The sequence below is a fragment of the Orcinus orca genome, chromosome 12 (assembly GCF_937001465.1).
Source record: "Orcinus orca chromosome 12, mOrcOrc1.1, whole genome shotgun sequence".
Classification (NCBI taxonomy): domain Eukaryota; kingdom Metazoa; phylum Chordata; class Mammalia; order Artiodactyla; family Delphinidae; genus Orcinus; species Orcinus orca.
The window spans coordinates 51790788-51813864 of record NC_064570.1 but is presented as its reverse complement, the minus strand read 5'-3'; the positions used below and the strand labels follow the sequence as shown (position 1 = coordinate 51813864).

At 44.2% G+C, this 23077-nt stretch overlaps 1 protein-coding gene across 3 annotated transcripts in view; it reads left to right on the top strand.

The window, feature by feature from the left end:
- The window catches only part of CRYBG1 (crystallin beta-gamma domain containing 1), a 206463-nt gene that overhangs the window by 126061 nt on the left and 57325 nt on the right, over positions 1-23077 (top strand). The window contains exons 1-2 of one of the 3 annotated variants that reach the window (XM_049695280.1): positions 3424-3584; positions 20173-21725. In XM_049695280.1, coding sequence (XP_049551237.1) covers positions 3582-3584; positions 20173-21725 — 1556 coding nt within the window. In that variant the 5' untranslated portion in view covers positions 3424-3581. Of the gene's footprint in view, positions 1-3423; positions 3585-19465; positions 19501-20172; positions 21726-23077 lie in introns of those variants that run through there. The other 2 variants (XM_049695281.1, XM_049695279.1) reach the window with 2 other exon arrangements.

Below are 23077 nucleotides of genomic sequence, written 5' to 3'. Positions count from 1 at the left end.
TCCTGACCCAGATCTGTAAAGCGCCGATGGCAGCTGAGGACAGACACAGGTGTCTTTCATCTCTTTTACGGGGAGTAAGAGCACGTCTGGCCCTTCATAGAGCCGGCGATGCCAGTTACAAACTGTCACTTATGTCTTTCCTACCAAATTGTGATCTGGTATGTGACTGCTTGAGACTTCAGGTACAGTGTAGATATGTAGCTTTGAAAATGGAAATGGGTTCCAGGTCTGTTCCAGATGGCGTGTGGACATTTCCATGTGGAAACATTTACTGTGCCCTGAGTTCAACATGACTCACGCCAGACTCCTGAGCTCCGATGGAGCTCCCAGGGTTCTCTGAGGCATCACGGAGTTCTTCGGAGTCATCTCTCTCTCTCTCAGTGTCTGCTTTCCTGCAGTCCTTTCTTTTGTTCCCTCTGTTTCCACAGTCGGTGGTCACTTCAGGCTCCTCAGCCCTTCATGTCTCAACTGCTGACTCCAGGTCCGCATGCAGTTGAGCCCACCGCAGCCTGCCATGCTTGTCTTCCTCCATCACTGCTTTGAATCATGTCACTTCCCTGCTCAGAAATCTGCAAAGAGCCCATATTTCTCATGACATCACACCTAGGCTTCTTGACGAGCCTTTCAAGGCCCTCACCAAACTAAATTATTCTTACTTATTCAGCCTCCTACTTACTTATCCCACTGACCTTCTTTATGCACCGTCACTCAAGCGAACCCCTATGCCTGTTGTCACTTCATTGCCTTTATTCTGGCTGTTCCCTTCACCTGGAATGCTGTTCCTCCACTCTTGCCTCATTAAATCTATCCTTCCAGGCAGTCCTAGGTCCTTCCTGCAGTCTTCCGGCACATTGTCACTCCTCTCTTCCTCTTTGAACTCTTGAAGCATTACAAATGTCTCTTCTACACATTTTAGCACTTAATTATATGCCTGTCTGCACACTGGTGGTTGTTTTATAGACAACTCTATAAGCTTCTAGAAGTCAAAATAAGCCTTATGTTCTCTACCTCTCACCGAGTGAGTACATGGTAGGTACTTACAGAAGACAGTAATTGTTTCATGGCTTTTCTGTCCAGGTTGAGTCAGTAGAAGAATTCTTATTTTCATATTGTGTATATATATATGTATATATATATATATATATATATATATCCATATCACCAGGTAAATATTTTTAATATAAATGATTTATATTAAACTGCAGAATTAATATTAGATTAAAAGGGTTTTATCTGTTACCAACCACAGTACCATAACTAGGATACATGCATTTTAAGTATCAATTCAAATGCCACCCCTTCTATAAAGCACTACTTTTTCTACACAGGCCATCCATTCATGGTAGCTATCATCAGATGCCCACTGCATCCTATACACACCTCTAAACAATAACATTGCTTTGCTCTGTCTTGGCACACATCTGTCCTCTTTCCGTCCCTTTTACCCCAAACTGTGAGTTCCTTGATGGCAGAGACTGTATCTTTTAATTCCTGAATCTGCAGAAACTGACAGAGTTGGCAACCAATAACTGCTTGTTGAATGAATACGTGAACTATAAGAACCCTCATGTAATCATGAGTGTGACACTCTATAAATACAGTTATGGTTGGCAAATGACCATTGAGTCTTTTTATAAACAAACCTTTTAATATTTTTTAAGTAGTTATTTAAGATAATTTTTTTTTTTTTAGTTTTTGGAGAGTTTATCTCTCAATCTATTCAAAATTTATCTTTTTACATAGATGATTACAGAGGAAATTACAGCTGAGTTTGCCAAGCCTAGAGAAATTTATAATATATATTTTAAATAAGTTTAGCCATCTACTTCTTCTAGCTTTTCTTTAGAATAGCACTATCACTCAAAAACAAAACAAAACAAAAAACAACTAATCACCACTTCATCATTAGGAAGACCACTACCAAAAAACCAAAAAATAACAAGTGTTGGTGAAGATGTGGAGAAATTGGAACACTTGTGCCCTGTTGGTGGGAAAGTAAAATGGTACAGCTGCTAGGGAAAACAGTATGATGGTTACTAAAAAAATTAAAAATAAATTACCATATGATCCACTTCTGGGTATATATCCTAAAGAATTGAATGCAGGATCTTGAAGAGATACTTGCACACCCATGTTCACTGCAGCGTTATTCACAAAAGCCAAGAGGTGGAAGTAACCCAAATGTCCATTAACAGATGAATGGATAAAGAAAATGTGATCCATACATACAGTGGAATATTGTTCAACCTTAAAAGAGGAGGAAATCCTGTCTTATGCTACAACATAGACAAATCGTGAGGACATTATGCCAAATGAAATAAGGTAGTCACAAAAAGACAAGTACTGTACGTTTCCACTTTATGCGGTACCTAAATAGTCCAGCTCATAGAGACAGAAAGGAGAATAGTGGTTTCCAGGGGCTGCAGCGTTGGCAAAATGGGGAGTTGTTGTTCAATAGGTATAAAGCTTCAGTTGTTCAAGATGAAAAAGTTCTAGAGATCTGTGCACAGCAGTGTGAATATAGTGAGCACTACTAACCTGTACACTTGAAAATGGTTAAGATGTAAATTTTGTTGTGTGCTTTTTACCATAATTTAAAAGAAAATTGAAAACATACAAAAGAATAATAGTACCTCACATACACACTCACCATCATCAATACAAACTTGCACATTGAAATGAGCCAGTAGATGCTCAATAAATGTTTCTAATACTGATGCTCATGATGAAAAAATTAGGAGAGTACTTTTTTATGATTGATGTCACCTAATAACAAAGACTTAAGAAATATTGGTCTAATAGTAGTGTGACTATTTCGTTGAAGAATAAACTTGTTACCAAATACTGAAAACTTCTGATCAGACATATGGACTAGAAACTTTTGGAACAAATGTCATGGTAATCTCTAGTTATTGAATCCTACTTATTGATGAAAATAGGTATCAGTTGTTTGGGTTTTAATGAGGTGGACATAATTTTTACATTTTCTGTTATGCTGCATGCTTTCATTTTTGGTAATGTTACATGGTATGTGGCTTATGGGATATAATTTATATCTTTTTAAGAAAGCATAAGTAAATAGAAGCTGGAATTAAAACGAGACATAACAAAAACTCGGCATTAAAGAAAGCTGACCTCGTTCACCAGAGAAAGAAAATCAAAGCTAAGAGGTTCTTCTCGCTCTACTTCCTATCAGGTTTTCCAATTTAATATATTCAGGGCACCTTTCCCCAAACTGCCTACTACTTCCTCTGTTGTCTTTTCAGCAATTTTGGGTCAGTGTCACACCCAAAAAAGGGCGCACCTCGTTAACCCTTTCAACTTTTGACTCAAACACGCCTTTGTTAAATGTGCTCTTCACATAAACAGTCAGTAGCTGTCATTCAGCTCGGGCTCTGGGAGAGAGCAGCACTGCCAGGAAGGTGAGCTGGAGAGAGTTAAACACAGTCATCTGGAAGGAGGAGGACAGACAAGGCTATTCTGAGAAGTAGGAAGATTGATCTTGGTAATGCCTGCCCAGCTACACTGTACTTCTCATATTCTCTTGGTGTGTCTATAGAAAGGAAAAAAGAAGCCACATCATGGTAAGAAACTAAGTGAAGTTTTGTTATCTCTTCACTGACCGAGACTTTTTATTTTAAATTAATTAGTTAATTAATTTTTATTTTTGGCTGTGTTGGGTTTTTGTTGCTGCGTGCGGGCTTTCTCTAGTTGTGGTGAGCGGGAGCTACGCTTCGTTGCGGCGCGCTGGCTTCTCATTGCGGTGGCTTCTCTTGTCGCGGAGCACAGGCTCTAGGCGCGCGGGCTTCGGTAGTTGTGGCAGTTCGGCTCAGTAACTGTGATTCGCGGGCTCCAGAGCTCAGGCTCAGTAGTTGTGGCACACAGGCTTAGTTGCTCCGTGGCACATGGGATCTTCCTGGACCAGGGCTCGAACCCGTGTACCCCTGCATTGGCAGGCGGATTCTTAACCACTGCGCCAACAGGGAAGCCCACTGACCGAGACTTTGTTTTGAATTTATGTAGTATTATTATTAATGACATCAGTTAACTTCACAGTGTGTTTATTGTCTAGAGCTGGTAAATTCTCTGGGCTTAAAAATCGTGAGCAATTGTGAGTAGAAGGAATATAGTAGGAGGCTGAGGAGTAGAGTGGGGGCTAAGTAGCCTTGGAGACTTTGAAATAGAAATGAAAACACTAGTATGTGATCTACTGTGTCTGCCCTTCTCGAGGTTCTTTAAATTATTGCAGGTAATCATTGACAAGCTGCCCTTGCTGACTATATTTGAGTTAGTTCCATCAGCCATTCTAACAACGCCAATTTTATAGACCTGTTGTTGAGTGTGCTGCAAAGAACTTAGTTACTCCTTTTTTCTCCCGAGTTGAAAAAAATCTTTTCCCCACCCCTTTTCCAAATATCAAAGGCAAACTGACATCTAGCCCCTTGGAAGAAACTAGTTGGGAAACATTGTGTCGAGTGCTAAGGATTGATTTTTATTTTTCATCATGGTAGGGAAAGGTAGATCTCTATTACACTTTCTTTTAAAATGTAGGTTATCTTTCAAATACGTTCTCCACTGGGTGTCAGCTGTTGCTGCTCACGCGGGCCTGTCCCCATAACACGTTATTATGTGTTGCACGTACTTTCCCCAAATGAGATTTTATTAGGACACAGAAATTTATAAGAGCGACTCGGCTCCTTACAACCCTATCATTCTAGAAGTGCCATGGCTTAAAGGAAGTTATGAGCAAAAAGCAATCTTGTAAACTTTTCAGAAAAAGGGTTTATGTAAGAGTCTATTAAACTTTGCTTCACTACTTTGCTCAGAGAGGCATAAATATAAAGCGCCAGGTAAGTGTTGGGCATTGTTGCCATCATCTTCTCTGTTAATTCTTATCACTTTCCCCATCCTTTGATATTTTAGACACAGTGGCTTAATAACTACGTGGACAAATAGTCTTTACACTTAGGATATGAACTCCTAATCATCCCCTAGAAATCTTAACAGAATTAATACCTTGTGTTTTACAAGAAATGCCTTTTTTAAAGTGAATTTTCCAAATTAAAAAAATAATAATAAACAGCTAGGATTAAGAGCATTAGGACTATAAACCTCCAGAAAACATTTTAAGTTTAATAAGTAAAATTTCTGATGTTTTGGTCAACCATCTGATTAAGGCCTAATTGTAAATACCTATAAATGCACTAAGCAGATTAATGTAACTGTAGCCTATGCACCTTGGTAAGTAAGCTTGGCGTGGGGTGGGGAGGACAGTGGGGGGAGGTATAGTGGCCAGGCTGGTAATTTTGAAGGTTGCTTTTCCCTTGAGTTTCTCTGTGATATGAGGTAAAGGTACGTGGAGTGCTAAGAAGGCACTGTGGGTGTTAAGAGCATGGTGGCTAGTGAGCCAACATTCTCATTTTAATTCAGATGTTGAAATGGGCAGGAAGCTGCTGCCTGTGTCTCCAGGCATAACCAGGACTGGGGCAGTGCTCAACTTGGGTGCACAGGCTTGTCCGCCTCAAGTCTGTACAGGAGCAGTGTTTGCAAAACACACTCCAGACCTGCAAGCTGAGGCAGAGAGTGGCATCCAAGGCTCCTGCCGCCCGCCGGGAACAGAGTGGTGAGAGGTGATGAAATGCTTCTCTTTTCAAAATTGAACGAGCAGCAACTTTCTCACAGTCTTCCCACTCCCAACACACACACACACACACACACACACACACACACACGCACGCACGCACGCACGCACGCACAGTCCCAATCCCCCATGACAGTCTAGTGGAGCCAATGAAGAATAAGGCTAAATTCCTTGGGAGGGTAAAAAGGAAGCGAGAGGAAGGGTCAGAGACCCAGAAAGTGGAAAAAATATTCATTCAACGCTGGATGAAAACCCATAATTGTATAGGCCCCAGCGAGCTAAAGTGTGAATTCCCCCCACCCCCTCCAGTTTGTTGGTTCAGTGCTGTTCTCTGGACTCCCCTGGAGCTGCCCCTCCCAGCCATTTCCTGTCCTCACAGGGCCCCTCCTCCCCACCTTCCTTAGCAGCACCCTTTACCTCTCGGCTTTTTCTGTGTCTGGGGTGACCTCCCTTATCTCTCTGTTCATATTTAAGTGTGTGTGTGTGTGTGTGTGTGTGTGTGTGTGTGTGTGTGTGTGTGTGTGTGTGTGTGTGTGTGTGTGTGTGTGTGTGTGTGTGTGTGTGTGTGTGTGTGTGTGTGTGTAACCAATGTAACCCAAAGGAACAGAGGAGAGAAATAGCACAAACATCGCAATGCATCTTCTGGTGCCACCAGCTATGCATGACCTTGGGCAAATCACTTTTCACATTGCAGTTTTCTCAAACGTAAAATGAGGATGATAGTTATCACCTCACAGGACTGTTAAGAGGTACCTGGCACATGGTAGGTTCTTAAATGTTAGCTGAAATAAATCACAAAAGAGGAAAAATAAAAGGTCAATAAGGATATAAAAAACATGTTCAATCCCATTGGAAAGCAAAGAAATGCAGTTTACCTAGTCATTGTAAATTACAGCATGCATCAGAAAAGTGTGTAAAATATAGATGTAAGGTATAATGAATAATTATAAAGCAAGCACCTCTAATAACTAGGCGCAGGTCAAGAAATAGCATATTGCTACACCTCTTAAGTCTCCTGTGGGGGTCTCTTTCTGATCACACCCCATCCCCTCCTTCACCATCAGGGCTAGTAGTAGGGTAAGGGGAGTGGGGCTCTTGCCTCAGGAGCAAAGTTTAAGGGGGTGCCAAAAAACTCGGTAATCAAGATAAATAATATATCAATTCAGTCTTTTATTGCAATATTTTTAAAAACAAAAGTTAAGGGGCTTCCCTCGTGGCGCAGTGGTTGAGGGTCCGCCTGCCGATGCGGGGGACGTGGGTTCGTGCCTGGGTCCGGGAGGATCCCACATGCCGTGGAGCGGGTGGGCCCGTGAGCCATGGCCGCTGAGCCTGTGCGTCCGGAGCCTGTGCTCCGCAACAGGAGAGGCCACAACAGTGAGAGGCCCGCGTAACGCAAAAAAAAAAAAAAAAAAAGTTAATGCAAAAAATCCATGTGAACAAAATATCAAATTTTTAAATAAAGAGAGGATCTGTACCACAAGAGGTAACTACTCTCTTAACTGTTATAATCATCATATCTCTTCTTTTCTTTATAATTTTACCACCTATGATTGTATCCCAAGACAGTGCAAATTAACTTACCTGTTCTTGAATTTCACATAAATGGAATTATACCCCAAGTTCTCATTCGGGTCTGGATTCTTTCAATCAACTTTATGTTTATAAAATTCATCCACGGATTTTGCTGCCGAAGTTCATTCATTTCTGTTGCTGTAGAGAATTCTGTTCTATGAATGAACCACAATGAACTTACTCATCTTGCTGTGGCTGGGATCTGGGGTGGTTTCTTGTTGGGGGCTTGTACAAGCAATGCTGCTGGGAACATCCTTGTGAGCCTCTCGAGGGCAGCAGTTCTCAAAGTGAGGTCTGGGGACACTTGGGGGTTCCCCAGATCTTCCAGGGGAGTCCGTAATGTCAAAACTATTTTCATAAAAATGCTAAGATGTTATTTGCCTTTCACTTTCATCCTATCACAAGGGTACAGTGAAGATCGAGAGGCAACGTGATATGCGATGATGTCTTGCTCTGATGACTAATAGAATGTGTCCTGAGTATTGCTGAACTTTAAAAACAGCTCAGTTTTAATTTCTAAGCTGAGAAGTGTAGATCGATATAACCCATACAAACAAAGGCTCTTGGGGGCCTTAACTTTTTAAGGGTGTCAAGGAATTCTGAAACCAAAATTTTGAGGACTGCTACTCTAGGGAATATGCTGCTATGCTCATAGGGTATGCATATCTTCTGTTCTATTCAACAATGCCAAAGTGTTTTCCAAAGCAGTGGTTCCAATTTACACTCCCATCACCAGTGTGTGAGCGTTCCTATTGCTCCACAGCCTCTCTTATATTTGGAATCATTGCTCTTTTTAATTATTTTCCAATCTGATGGATTTGTAAAGATATCTCATTGTGGTTTTCCTTTTCATTCCCTTCACTACTAATTAGGAACATATCCTAATTAAGGATGTGTGTAATTAAGGATGTGTGTAGAGATAAGGTACAAATATAGTTTCTGTAGTCTGCAATGCATTGAAAATAACATAAACTGTAGGCATTGTGGTACACTGACATGGTAGAATTTAATGCAACCATTAAAATATTGTAATAGAAATGTATTTATTGGCATGAATTCAGTGAAAGAATAATACACCAAAAAGCAGGTACAAAATGCTATTATACAATGCCCTGATAAAAGCCAGAAAGAAAAAATAGTAATAGTGGTATTTGGGGATAGAAAAGATAAAGGACAATTTATATTTTCTTCATTGTACTTGTTTATATAGTCTGACTTTCAAATATGAATATGTATATATATTTTTTAAGGTTTCCTTTCCCATTCCCTGTCTCTTCCCCAGAGACTGTGCTAGGTGTTTCACAGACATCTCATTTGATCCTCAAACAGTCCAGAGGATGAGCATTTCAGAAACTGGATTTTAAGGGAATCATTTGAGAAGTGGGCCAAGGCTAGAGACAGGCCTTTGTTCCTGTCTGAGAACGTTCACTGAGGGCCTCAGTCATAATTCATTGCCCCCAAACTACTGGCTGAACCATTACACAATGTCGTCTGGCTCTTGTCTGTGGGAGACTGAGAGATTTCTGGAAAATATGGTTGGTGTGTTCTTTTGATAAATATTTATTCAGTGCCTATTGGTACCACACATTGAGGAAGGAATAGGGACATAGTGGTGAACAAAACTACATTCTTATTCTCATGAAGCTTACATTCTATGAGGAACGACAGACAACAAAGTATACAAATATTAAGTACTTTCAGTTCAGGTAATAATAAGTGCTATGAAGAAAAATAAAGGAGCATAAGGTTATAGAAAGTGAGGTGCTTTTTTTACATAGGGTGATCCAGAGGTGTTCATTCTACCTAGTTGCATATCTTCTATACATGATGATCTGGAAAAGATAATGTTTACAAGGAAGGGTAGACTTCAGTTTTTCTTTATTCTAGTCATGACACATTGAAGATGAGTGCCCATGAGCAATGATATGCCAAGTTCTGCATGTCTATCATATTCTATGTTCATCTCCATCTCACCAAGAATCATAAATTAATCCTGTTATTTAGTCAGCGTCAACTTGGGTTATGAAACATCAGCAGAATATCAGACTATGAATTAGGCCAGCCATCACCGTCTTAGGTACTTTGTGCTTTTCAAAGCATGTTCACATATATCATTTCACGTGAATTTCTCAATACCCTCGAGGACAGAAGAGGGATTTTTGAGAGGACAAATTATTTGATCCCTATTTAGCAGTATTCCTGAGTTCTCTCCATGAAAGCCTGCATTTTCCTTCTTAATTTGAAATGAATTGCCAGGAAGTCAATAATTCTCACTAGAAATTGCAGAAAACGGAGATATTTCTGGGAAGTGTATATTAATTGGAAAGATAAAGAAATAAATTTATTTTCTAGGGGAAAACCCCACCATTTTCTGCCATACTTTTAACTGTGGTTACACTAACCTCAAGTTATGAGGCGTCAAGGTCACTAGAAGTCTCAGAGGGAGCCTGGAGTTGACAGTGCTGTGTCGGAGAGGCTTCTTCATTCTTTACAGAGCTGCTACCTCCGAGTTCCTTCTCTCATCCTGGTCCCCTTAGTGGACTTGGTTGCCAGCTGTGCCTGGTGGAGACAGGCATGCTGTGTCAGTCTCTCTTGGGCTGCTTCACCCTCATCTCCCCAATATCCCTATCTGTCTCATCACATCATCTACATATGGATGACCTAACTGGAAGTTAATCCTTGGGACTTGAGCGCTTGGATTCGGCAATGCGCTGATGGTTTTCTAGTGTTTTAAAGTACTTATTCTTGATCTTTGGCCTGAGTTATTGTACAAGTCGTTCTTTTTTTTTAATATAAATTTATTTATTTATTTTTGGCTGTGTCGGGTCTTCGTTTCTGTGCGAGGGCTTTCTCTAGTTGCGGCGAGCGGGGGCCACTCTTCATCGCGGTGCACGGGCCTCTCACTATCTCGGCCTCTCTTGTTGGCAGAGCACAGGCTCCAGACGCGCAGGCTCAGTAGTTGTGGCTCACGGGCCCAGTTGCTCCGCGGCATGTGGGATCTTCCCAGACCAGGGCTCAAACCCGTGTGCCCTGCATTGGCAGGCAGATTCTCAACCACCGCGCCACCAGGGAAGACCCGTCATTCTTTTTTTTTTTTTTTTTTTTGCGGTACGTGGGCCTCTCACTGTGCCGGCCTCTCCCGTTGCAGAGCACAGGCTCCGGATGCGCAGGCTCAGCGGCCATAGCTCACGGGCCCAGCCGCTCCGCGGCATGTGGAATCCTCCCGGACCGGGGCACGAACCCGTGTCCCCTGCATCGGCAGGCGGACTCTCAACCACTGCGCCACCAGGGGAGCCCCCGTCATTCTTTTTTAAAATATATAAAGGACATGCTTTTTTTGTTCTGAGTCAATAAAAAAGGAACTAATTTGACAATGAGCACATTTTCATTTTCCAGTTTGGCTAAGCTGCTTTACTCCAACTAGGAGCTAGCTAGCTAGCTAGTGATTTGAATATGTACTTATCAAAATATGCCCACAATCCAGGAGGTAGTAAGAAATATTCGCTATCCATGTCAAATCCCCATATCTCCTGTACTTTACACATTATACATGGGAAAAAATTATTCACCAAATTAGGATTATATTTACATCTCTACTGTAAAGCAAATTAATTCAGTGTGATAGAGAAAAAAAAATGTTGGGGGAAACTGTTCAGTTTACACGGAGAGAAACATTGTGAGTTATCTGTTACCCATGATTGAGCGCATAGTAAATTCCAATCAGGATCCCAGCATGGGAAAGGGCACAGTCAACTTGGATGATTGAGTTAAATAAGAGGGGCTATGTACAAAGCATGGGCAAAGTGTTAAGGAAACCACAAGAGGCAAAAGAAGCTTAAGCTTCACGATTTCTTCCTTCACAAGGCCTCTTCCCAGGCTCTGTCCCTAAATCTGTAATCTAATATTATGTTGTCGTCTTCTTAAAGAAAGCTCTCAAAATTATATATGCTTCATGCCCCACAAAACCTGGTTCCAGGGGCTTCCCTGGTAGTGCAGTGGTTAAGAATCCGCCTGCCAATGCAGGTGACATGGGTTCGAGCCCTGGTCTGGGAAGATCCCACATGCTGTGGAGCAACTAAGCCTGTGTGCCACAACTATGGAGCCTGTGCTCTAGAGCCCGCAAGCCACAACTACTGAGCCTGCGTGCCACAACTACTGAAGCCTGCGTGCCTAGAGCCCATGCTCCACAACAAGAGAAGCCACCGCAATTGGAAGCCCGCGCACCGCAACGAAGAGTAGCCCCCGCTTGCTGCAACTCGAGAAAGCCCGCGCGCAGCAACGAAGACCCAAGGCAGCCAAAAATAAAAAAACAAAAAAAACAAAAAATCTTGGTTCCACCCCAAGCAAAGGATAGTGAAACACTGCCAGGCCATCACCACTGAGACCCTTTCCATCTAGGGCCTGGAGGAGTGAGAGAAGAAGCAATTACTGGGACGTGGCGACAGAAGTGTAGCTGCAGGCGTGGTGCTATGACCGATGCTATGGTCATGCTGGACCACACCCAACCCAGAGCCTAACAAGGAGAGAGAGGGGTGGGAAGGAATTACCTTGACCTCACTTTAGTCCCTCCCTTTGATTTCCTGTCAGTGTCTTTTACTGGTTGAACCTATCAAAGCCAAAAGGTAAGGGAGTCTGTTTCTCTGTTCCTCATGGTCAAGGGCCTGGGGCACAGAGAAGGGTGACAAAGGGTGAGCAAACAGAAGTGCCCACTGTTTACAGAGTTACCTGATTCTACAGCCAGCACTCCATCATAAGTGAGAGCTCAATCCCGGCCATTATTATATTGCAAGGCTCAGGAGGAAGCATGCCACACAGGTGTAACATACTCTATATAGTCAGTACGTACATAAAAGTGGTACGAAAGTCATATTCTAGTAAACGAAATCTTATTTTCCTAATGATATACTATAAGTTCAAATGGGAAAATTTACTGAGCTAACTTTTAGAAAGCCCGACTTGTGTCTTAGGAAAATTATCTGATGCTTTGGGCCACAGTTTGCTTCTTTAAGGTAAGAAGAAAATCTGACACAAAGCAGACTCTCAATAATTATTAGCGGCATGAACGAGTAAACGACCCTACAATTCAAACATTCTATGATCTTACCTTCCTTTCTAATTGATCAAGTGTCAGTGGCTTTAAACAATTAGCTTTCACTCTGCTTCTTTCAAACAGTAAATGACCTAAAGACAATCCTTAGCTGGAACTGGGAGTCTACTTTTTAAAAGAAACTCTTTACTTCTTCAAACCCTCTGAAAGGGTGGGGAATACTTTTGGAATAACGAACATACAACTATTTCCTAAATTATGGCTTTCATATTCAATAATGCCTCTTTTTCAGGATGCTGTTAAACCTGAGAGTTTAAAAAAAAAGTCTGCTCCTATCCTTTTACATGATAGTATACCTATAATTCTATCAACAGGATATGATTGCCATTTGGTTTGAAGTGACAACATTAGAAACAAAACAAACATTGAGGTTGTAAGTAGAGAAGTATGTGTCACATGAAATGGAAAGGACAGAGATTTAAAAAAAAAGAGAGAACAATGGTGAGCAGCAGAGATGGGGTGGGCAGTGGGATGCTGACAGATATTGAAAACAGCACAGGGGCAAGCATCCCACCCCGAGAGACAGGGGAGCAGTGAGAGTGGAGAGAGGCTCTGAAGGTCTGATGCAACGTACTGTTGGTTGCACCATATGAAATTGTACATAGATCAAAACTGGTTGAATGCAGTAATTTCCTGTGCCTCTTTGTAAGAGGCCTGCTTATGATTAAACAGTATTATAGTCTGTGGGTCATTTAGTGCAAACCTTAGTCTATACTCATTGTAACAGCCGTGGAAGAAATCATTATTATAGCACAAATGTAAATAGTTCTGTCTCCAGAATCATTAAGCCATAGCTAAATTATATTTAGTATACTCTGAGGGAGGGAACTTGATAACATATGAAAAAAAATACTTGAAAAGTTAAAATGAAAAGTTTCAGTGTTTAATAGGTCAAGGTGTATTTATGTGAACATTTCTTCTTTTGCATTTTGTGTGCATGTATGTTGTATTATTTAGAGTGGGCCATATATATTAGCACAAGCAATACCAAAAAGATAGATTGATGAAGAGGACAGTAGATCATTTTAAATGCCTATTACAAATCTCAGTCCATAGTGAGCTCACAGGGAATCACAAGTGTTTAAAAAAAAAGAGTTACTTTTGTACATCACTGACCACATTTTAGCAGGAGGCACATGTGAATACATGTAAAAGATCTTGATCTGCTTTCTCAAGTGAGACTCAGGCTGGGAACCAGCAGTAAACCTGAAGAAATCCAAGTTTGTGTGCCAGCAGCTGCATCGCCGTGCAGAATCCTCACATGGGCAGAAGAGAGCTGCAAATTCTTGACCACACTAAGTCTTTTTTTTTTTAATAGATCTTTATTGGAGTATAATTGCTTCACAATACTGTGTTAGTTTCTGTTGCACAACAAAGTGAATCAGCCATATGCATACACATGTCCCCTTATCCCCTCCCTCTTGAGCCTCCCTCCCACCCCTCTAGGTCATGGCAAAGCACGGAGCCAATCTCCCTGTGCTATGTTGCTGCTTCCCACCAGCCAACTATTTTACATACTGTAGTGTATATATGTCCATGCTACTCTCACTTCGCCCCAGCTTCACCCTCCCACCCCATGTCATCAAGTCCATTCTCTATGTCTGCCTCTTTATTCCTGCCCTGCAACTAGGTTCATCAGTACCATTTTTTTTGTTTTTTAGATTCCATATATATGTGTTAGCATACGGTATTTGTTTTTCTCTTTCTGACTTACTTCACTCTGTATGACAGACTCTAGGTCCATCCACCTCACTACAAATAACTCAATTTCGTTTCTTTTTATGGCTGAGTAATATTCCATTGTATATATGTGCCACATCTTCTTTATCCATTCATCTGTCAGTGGACATTTAGGTTGGTTCCATGTCCTGGCTATTGTAAATAGTGCTGCAATGAACATTGTGGTACATGTCTCTTTTTGAATTATGGTTTTCTCAGGATATGTGCCCAGTAGTGGGATTGCTGGGTCATATGGTAGTTCTATTTTTAGTTCTTTAAGGAACCTCCATACTGTTTTCCATAGTGGTTGTATCAATTTACATTCCCACCAGCAGTGCAGGAGGGTTTCCTTTTCACCACACCCTTTCTAGCATTTATTGTTTCTAGATTTTTGATAATGGCCATTCTGACCTGCGTGAGGTGATACCTCATTGTAGTTTTGATTTGCATTTCTCTAATAATTAGTGACGTTGAGCGTCTTTTCATGTGCCTCTTGGCCATCTGTATGTCTTCCTTGGTGAAATGTCTATTTAGGTCTTCTGCCCATATTTTAACTGGATTATTTGTTTTCTTGATATTGAGCTCCCTGAGCTGTTTGTATATTTTGGAGATTAATCCTTTGTCTGTTTCATTTGCAAATATTTTCTCCCATTCTGAGGGTTGTCTTTTTGTCATGTTTATGGTTTCCTTTGCTGTGCAAAAGCTTTTAAGTTTAATTAAGTCCCATTTGTTTATTTTTGTTTTTACTTCTGTTACTCTAGGAGGTTGGTCAAAAAAGATCTTGATGTGGTTTATGTCAAAGTGTGTTTTTCCTATGTTTTCCTCTAAGAGTTTTATAGTGTCTGGTCTTACATTTAAGTCTTTAATCCATTTGGAGGTTTTTGTTTTGTTTTGTTTTTTTGCGGTATGCAGGCCTCTCACTGTTGTGGCCTCTCCTGTTGCAGAGCACAGGCTCCGGACACGCAGGCTCAGCAGCCATGGCTCACAGGCCTAGCCGCTCCGCGGCATGTGGGATCCTCCGAGACCAGGGCACGAACCCGTGTCCCCTGCATTGGCAGGCGGACTCTCAACCATTGCGCCACCAGGGAAGCCTGGTATTTTATTCTTTTTGTTGCAGTGGTAAATGGGAGTGTTTCCTTAATTTCTCTTTCTGATTTTTCGTTGTTGGTATATAGGAATGCCAGAGATTTCTGTGCATTAATTTTGTATCCTGCAACCTTACCGAATTCATTGATTAGTTCTAGTAGTTTTCTGGTGGCATCTTTAGGATTTTCTATGTATAGTATCATTTCATCGGCAAACAGTGACCATTTTACTTCTTCTTTTTCAATTTGTGTTCCTTTTATTTCTTTTTCTTCTCTGATTGCTGTGGCTAGGACTCCAAAACTATGTTGAATAAGAGTGGCGATAGTGGACATCCTTGTCTTGTTCCTGATCTTAGTGGAAATGCTTTCAGTTTTTCACCATTGAGTAGGATGCTTGCAACCACACTAAGTCTTGTGCAGAAAAGATTTCCATTCTGTTTTTGTTTTGTTTAGAACTAACCATGTTTATAGTTGTCTGCAAGAGTGCTGATGACTCCCTTTGGAAGGGAGTGGGGATGTTACTAATTTTTTAGTAGCATCAAATAATTTATGTCCACCTCTACTGTAAGTCCCTGTGCTAAGTGCTGGGAATACAGATTGGTCAATTTTCTTGCTCTTAAGGGGCTTATATTCCACTGTGCAAGGAAAAGATGGGAAATATATGAAAGATTTATTTTTAAACAGTTTGTTAGTTACATTTTCAAATAATATGCTCAACGTATTTTTCTTCAACCTCCAAACATGATTTAGGTGAAGCACTTCTAAATTTAAAGCAACAACTTCAAGGTAATCTTTAAAAAGCAATAAACTATTTTGCCTGTATATCCAAACATTTTGGTATACTAACAGTTTATCCTGTATTTCCTGACCTTTTGTTCCCCACCAGTGAGCAGATAGTAGAGATCTCTGAAATTATTTATAACAGTACAAGGTAGCTTTTATCTAGTGGCCGCTGTTGATAGTAGGTGCTACCATACCAAGAAGGTTGAGAATCAGAGAACAGCACTGCAGCCAGTACTGCCTGGGCCTCTACACACTGCTGGACTGTGGTCTTGTTATAGATACTTGCACACGGCCCCTCATGAGCCACATGTAATGTTTGACAACAAGAACACTAAAACGAATCCCAGCACACAACCCATGGACCATTTCTAACATTGTCCTATTGTGGATTACGCTTATCTCAGTAGGGCATGGGTGACAGGAGGATTCCAGGTGCAGGTTTCTGCACAGTGAGGTGGGCAGAAAGGACAGGGGAAAAAGCTAACTACAAAGGAGGTCCCGGGTTTGCATGGCTGTGCTATAGTCCGAGAACACCCAGCCTGAGAACTCTCAGGACCCTGACCACACCAGAAGAGCCTGAGGAGTAGCCTGGGGGAGCAGGAAGAAGACTGATGGGCCCCCATGGCCTCTGTGCAGAACACTCCCCTTCCTAACAGATGATCATCAAGGTCGAGGGGGAAGGTGCTGGGTCTTTGGCCTCCCATTCTAGGTTTAGGACTCTAGGTGCAAAGGCTCCTACTTAAGGAGGTGCCTACTCTCTAGACAACTCCCAGGCCATCTCATTTTTGTTTTCCATCTACTATATTCATCCTTCCTCCATGAACACTGTAATGAAATAATCCCTGGCTGAAAAGAAACGTGTCCTGTTTTAGAAGGGGTGTTCCTCAAAGATGTGACTGTGAACTTTACTCAGGAGGAATGGTGCACTCTGAACTCTGAACTCTCAGAGATCCTACACAGAGATCTGATGCTGGAGATGCAGGGCCTGGACCCCTTGGGGGAAGACTGCATTCCCCTGTAAATGAGGAAGTAGCCTTTGAAACAACTTGAGGCCCCCATTGACTAAGAACTATGAAATGGGCACCTGAGCCAGATGGATTGTGTTTCTGCTCTTTACTTCCCAGGGAAAACCTTTATTTTTAAATCAACTTTATTAAGATAATTTACATATAAAAATTGTCCCCATTTTAAGTGTACAGTTTGATGAGTTTTGAAAGATATGTACACATGTGTAACCATCACCACAATCAAGATCTGGAACACTGCCTTTATCCCCCAAAGTTCCTTTGTGCCTGTTTCCAGTCACACCTCCTTGCCCACCCCGCACTCAGGCAACCTTTGATTTACTTTCTACGATTATAGATTGGATTTGCATTGCCTAGAATGTCATCTAAATTGAACCATGCAATACCTTTTGAGTCTGGCTTCTTCCAGTTAGCATAATGCTTGTGAGATTCATCCATGTCATTACATGTTTTAGAAGTTCGGTCCTTTTTATCGCTGAGTAGCATTCTGTTGTATGGGTGTACCACTGTTGGATCCATTCACCAGCTGATGGGACATTTCAGTTTCCAGTTTTTGATTATTATGAATGAAGCTGCTGTGAACATTCACATCTAAACAAAAGTCTGGAATTCTAGTAAGTTCAACAGACAGAGCAGCTTGGCAGGTGACAAACTGGTTGCCCCTCTGGGGGGAGAAGGAGTCAAGTAGTTGATGAGGTCAAGTTACAAAGAACAACCGGTTCTGTAAAAAGCAGCTATAGCCAAAAATGAAAAACAAAAACCTGTACTGAGCAGAGAAGACGGCTGATCAGACGCCTTTCAACCGCATGGGAAAAATGGATTGCAACATCATTGGCAGGACGGGATAACATGTACACTAGTTTTTTTTGGACATGGTCTAGAATTGAGCCAATAAGACTCAAACCTATTCCTGGCTACTTCTTTAGGATATGTTTGAAGGCCTGTTGAGGCAGCAGAGACAAAGAGCTCCATTTCCGGAGTTAGAGAGACTACTGGCTGTGGGACCTTGAGCAAGGATAAGGAACCTTGGCAAATGAGCATAAAAACACTACCTATCTTCAGGGCTGTCTCTGATGAGAATCTATGTAAATCACTTAGTAAGTCTAGTGCCTAAGGAATTATTACGTTTCAAAACCATGTAATACCTTTGACTCATAGTGAAAGAGTCCAAATATATTCCTTAGGAGACTGGAATATTTTAATGTATTTTTTCTTAAATTACACAGTGAATTCTTCCTATATTATTTATATAACCACTGAATAATTATTAATCAAAATCTGGTTAAATTTTAGAAGCGTATCAACTCAGTCACAAAAGCTCCCGTGGCTGCAACGTTCTTTTGTCCCTCTCCTCATGCAGCAGCTGTCTAGTTCCAAAGCTCCCACCAGGGCCTTCTCAAGCGCGAAGAATCACCTCTGGAGTTTGTCAGTAAATCTGATTCAGGAGCATTTCCTCAGGAGCCGATTCTGGGGGAAGTGTGGCCTGCAGTCTACTCCTCTGGGCTGACTCTGGCTCAGGGGTGCCCACTGCACTGCCATGTCCTCAGTGGGGAGTTGGGGGTGCTCGGACTGGAAGCTGAGGACCTGGGTTTGGATCCTGACTTTATTGCCCCCACCCCTAACACACCTTAAGTCTCTCTGCTCTGAGCTTTGCTTTCCTTATTTCTGCTGTTGGGTGACAAGCACCTCACGGGGCTGTTGCAGAATGACATGATGTTACAGTGCCAGGACTGTCTCAGTAAATGCTTGTGGACCCTGCTACTTCCATGCTTTATCTTATAGTCTTTCCTATTTCCCACCATCTCCCACGTCCACTGGCTGCATATAATTCAAATGAAATGAAGCCGCTTTAAAGAGTGATTCAGGAACCCCTCTGTAAGCAGTCAATATTGTAAAAACTGCCCTTCCGAGAAAGGTAGCTCTCGGGTTTTAGGTGGAAGAGGTAATTCTTAAGTTATTTTAGCCACACGTGTGGTCTGGGTTGCCGTGGGCTCGTTTCCGGGAATAGGCTTCTCTCCGCTAGGAGCTTGTCTGGACTCGCCGCTCGCGCTCCCTCCTCCCGCAGGCGGGCCTCCTCCTCTTTCTGCCCGCCCGGGCACCTCGCGTACCGGCTCCCGGCGCGCCACGGCGCCCATTGGCCGATTTGCTTTAATTGATTTGTTCTGAGCGCCCTCCTGGCTTCCCGCGCGGGCGCCAGGTGCCGGCCGTTTTGCCGCAGGCTTTGTAACAGGCGCAGGTTTCTCCCCTTACCGGCACCCCAGCTGCTCGTCGCCGGCGGCCAGGGCCCCTCCCATGGGTGGGTCCGCCCCCTGGGGTTCCCCCCCGCCCCTGGGGTTTCCCCCCCCGCCCCGGTGCGCAGCCGGAGCCCAGCGGGGTGGTGAGGGACCGAACCCCGGCCGAGGTCGGCTTGGGAGAGCCCCGCGCCCTTCCGTCAGCCCCGGCCAGATCGGGGTGGGGTCGGGGGGTGGGGACCTGCGAAGGCGGTCGCCCAGCACCTTCGCCCTCCCTCCCGCAGGTGCTCGACCTACTGACACTCCCCGGAACTACCCGCGGAGAAGACCCTCTCGGGTGAGCTCGGCAGGGGTCAGCTGTGTTCCATGAGGACTAGCGGGCGTTTGATGCCCACGTGCTTCTCCCATTGGACGCGCGCTGCCTGGAGCGCCGAGAACCTCGGGCTTGGTGAAGGGCACGCCCAGGGGCTCGAATTCTCGTTTTCTCAAGGTTTTTCGTTTGCAGTCACGTTGAACCCAAGTGGTTTCCTTCAGTTCTGGAGAAGGCTGTTCTTCCTCGTACTCCTTTCCGCCTACAAAAAGAAAAGGCGGCATTTCAGAAAAAATTCCGCCTTTAGTATGGTTACTGCTGCCCTGTAGTCACGCATGGATGTTTTGCAATTGCATCTTTACAGAGGAAGGAGGTAAAAAGCAAAACGTAGCAAGGCCTAGGAGTTGTTTATTTTGCTTGAGTGATTATTTGGACCTTCCGAATTTTCTTTAATAATTTTCTTTCTGTAGTTAATGTTACTCTTCAGTAGCGCCAAGCATAGATGGTGTTTGAGAAAAATTCAAAAGATAAAATAAGAGTTTATTTTGTTGGAATGAATTCCCAAACACAAATCTCGTTTTCAGTTAGAAACTCTGGCCTATTATCATTTTGGCTTGTAGTTCCATAATATACTTAACTACTAAAGGAAAAAACCGGATTCTCAGGTTCTCTCTTTCCCCATCCCCTTTTATTTTTCAGTCCAGCGCACAACCACCAGAAGAGAACAAAAGGAAACCAGTTTTGGGAAAACTCGGCACTCTGTTCACGGCAGGAAGGAGAAGGAACACCAGAAACGGGTTAGAGAGTCCCACCAGCTCAAATGCCGTATCAGTCTCTCCCAAAGAAGTAACCTCTTCCAAACTCCCCGAAACAGAGACTGAGAAGAGTCAACTTCAGGGCAGCCAACGAAAGCAGACAGACACGTGTGAGGAGGGCTCCCCCCAGGAAAAGTGCCAGGAGCTGGAGGGCCAGCGCCCCGAGGGCTGCGTCCAGGCGGCCCCCCCGGACGCCGAGCGGTCACCTGGCTCGGGCAGCCGTGCAGCGGAGGCGGCTGTGCAGCAGGGCCATGAAAGTGATTCACCCCAATTAGAACCTCTGGAGGCAGAGAGAGAGACTTTCCCAGATGCCACCACCGCTGCCAAGCAGCTGCACTCCTCACTAGGGAATTCCTCCGGGCAGGAGAACGCTTCGCCCGGCGCTGGCCGCGAGCAGGAGCCAGCTCGGGGAGCGAGGGGCGTGCCGGGCTCGCCCGCCGGGGAGCAGTCGGCCGACAGGGCCGCCCGCTTGTGTGCCCAAGGAGGCTCTCCGGAGCACCCAGACGCGCCGAGCCAGCCCCCCAAGGACGCATCGGCTCCTGCGGGCAACCGTCCCGCTGAGGGCGCAGAGAACCAGACGGGTTCGGCGCCGGGAAACAGCAAAGCCGACCCCCCGGGGCGAGACTGTTGGCCCCGCGAGCGCGCCCACCCCGCCAAAGTGTTGACTCTGGACATCTACTTGAGTAAGACTGAGGTGGCGCGGGTGGACGAGCCGGTCGTGATCAGTCCCGGGGCTGAAGATTGCGGCGATTGCGAAGATATGGAGAAGAGGTCGAGTGGCCGAAGGTCGGGGAGGCGGAGGAGGTCGCAGAAATCCACCGACTCCCCCGGTGCTGACCCGCTGCCGCCTGACTTTGAGCCCCGGAATGACGCGGTCTTCGACAACGAGGTGGCGCCAAACGCAGCCGCCGAAAACGGCTCTGCTGAAAAGAAAGTGAAATCTCCTCCAGCGGCCCCCGACGGGGGCGTTGCCTCTGTTTCCGGCCTAGAGTCCAAGCCCAGCCCCGACCCCAAAGGGCAGCCGCTAGGGGAGTCCGAGCGGAGCAAACAGCCGCCGCCCGCCTCGTCCCCCGCCAAGAGGAGGGGCCGGAGCCACGTTCCGGAGGCCGTGCCCACCTCACCCGCCGGCGGCCCGCGGGCTCCGGCCAAGGACTCTCTTCTCAGGAGGGCGTCCGGCCCCGGCCCGGCCGCCAAGGAGAGCGGGGAGGAGGCGGCCCGGGTCATCCACCGCAAGCTTATGGTCAAGAGCAGCTCGCTGCCGCCCGAGATCAAGCCCAAGCCCAAGAGGGGGCCGCTCCCCAACCTCTTCGACGGCCGGGGAGAGGGAAGTCGAAGCAAAGAGCTGGGCAGATCGGTCGGAGGTTCTGACGCCGACGGCTTGAAGCCCAGGAACCATTTCGGTGGGGGCAGGTGGACAGTGACCACTACAGTGACCATGTAAGTAACTGCGGGGTTGGGCTGGCGAGCCGCGGTCGCCGCACACGGGCTGGGCGGCCGCTCCGAGGGGCGCAGGTTCTTTGCATTTGTGGAAGAAGTGTGTGCACTGGGTTTTCTCCTCGGTGGTGAAATTAAGATAGTGAAGGGCTAGTTAGCACAGTTAAGGTTTAAGAAGATGACCCATTCGGGACCTTAGTTGGTTGTTAATTCCTGTTAATATAAGCCTTTTAAGTTCAATGAATGTGAAAGTGAGATATCTCTGGAGGTTCAGTGTTTACATAAATAATAGAAGACTGCATGGCTTGACGAACTAATTCTATTCTTTATTCAGAATATGCACCAGCATTCCTGGGTGGGTCATTCTTAAAACACAAATGAATTTGAAAACGGAGCAAACACTAGTACGTACAGTATACCCAGTAGCTTTGACGTGTCTGAGTTCAAGAGAATTCACAGAACCTTTTATGGAACTTGGTGCATTATGGGCCTAAAGCTTTACAAAAAAAATCTCTAATACGAGTATCTTGGTTCCCCTTTATAATGTTAGGTAGTTTTGTGATATCTTTGCCACCAGGTCGAAAAGTAATTTTCAATTATTGAAATGAAGAAAGATCAGTGTTTTTACTGGAAGACTATTTGATAAATGAAAGGACACGTTAGAAGGATCAAGCTCAACAGCAGACTGTGACCACTTGCTGTTAAGTTGATTGATTTCTCAAATATTTATTGAGTACCTTCTTTCTGTGCATGGTAGTGTGCTAGGCACAATGGGAAAAATGCCACAACTGTGATTCAGTATATATTGCCTTTGAAAAGTTTATGACACATTCTGGCACCCAAGATGCTGACAAATCAGGTAACTGTAAGAGGTGATAATCTGATTAAACTGCCAAATGGATGTTACCATCCCCAAGGCTGGGGATGTGCACAGGAGGAAGAAATCACTGTTGGTGTTTTGGAGGAAATGGGATTGTGCCTTGATGGTGGGTGTGATCTGTATAGGTAGACAGGACGGGGAGGGCACCCTGGAAAACTCTTAAGACCATCCCCCTTCCCACACTCATCCTCCTGCGTCTCTCAGCACATGTGAAAAGTGAGTATCTAAACTTTTTCCAGCATTCACACATTTATTAAAAGAGCTGAGATTTTCACAGTGTTATCATTCTTTTTATATATATATAAATTTATTTCTGGCTGCATTGGGTCTTCGTTGCTGTGTGTGGGCTCTCTCCAGTCGTGGAGAGCGGGGGCCTCCCACTGCAGTGGCCTCATTCGTTGCAGAGCACGGGCTCCAGGCACGCGGCCTTCAGTAGCTGTGCACGTGGGCTCAGCAGTTGTGGCGCATGGGCCCA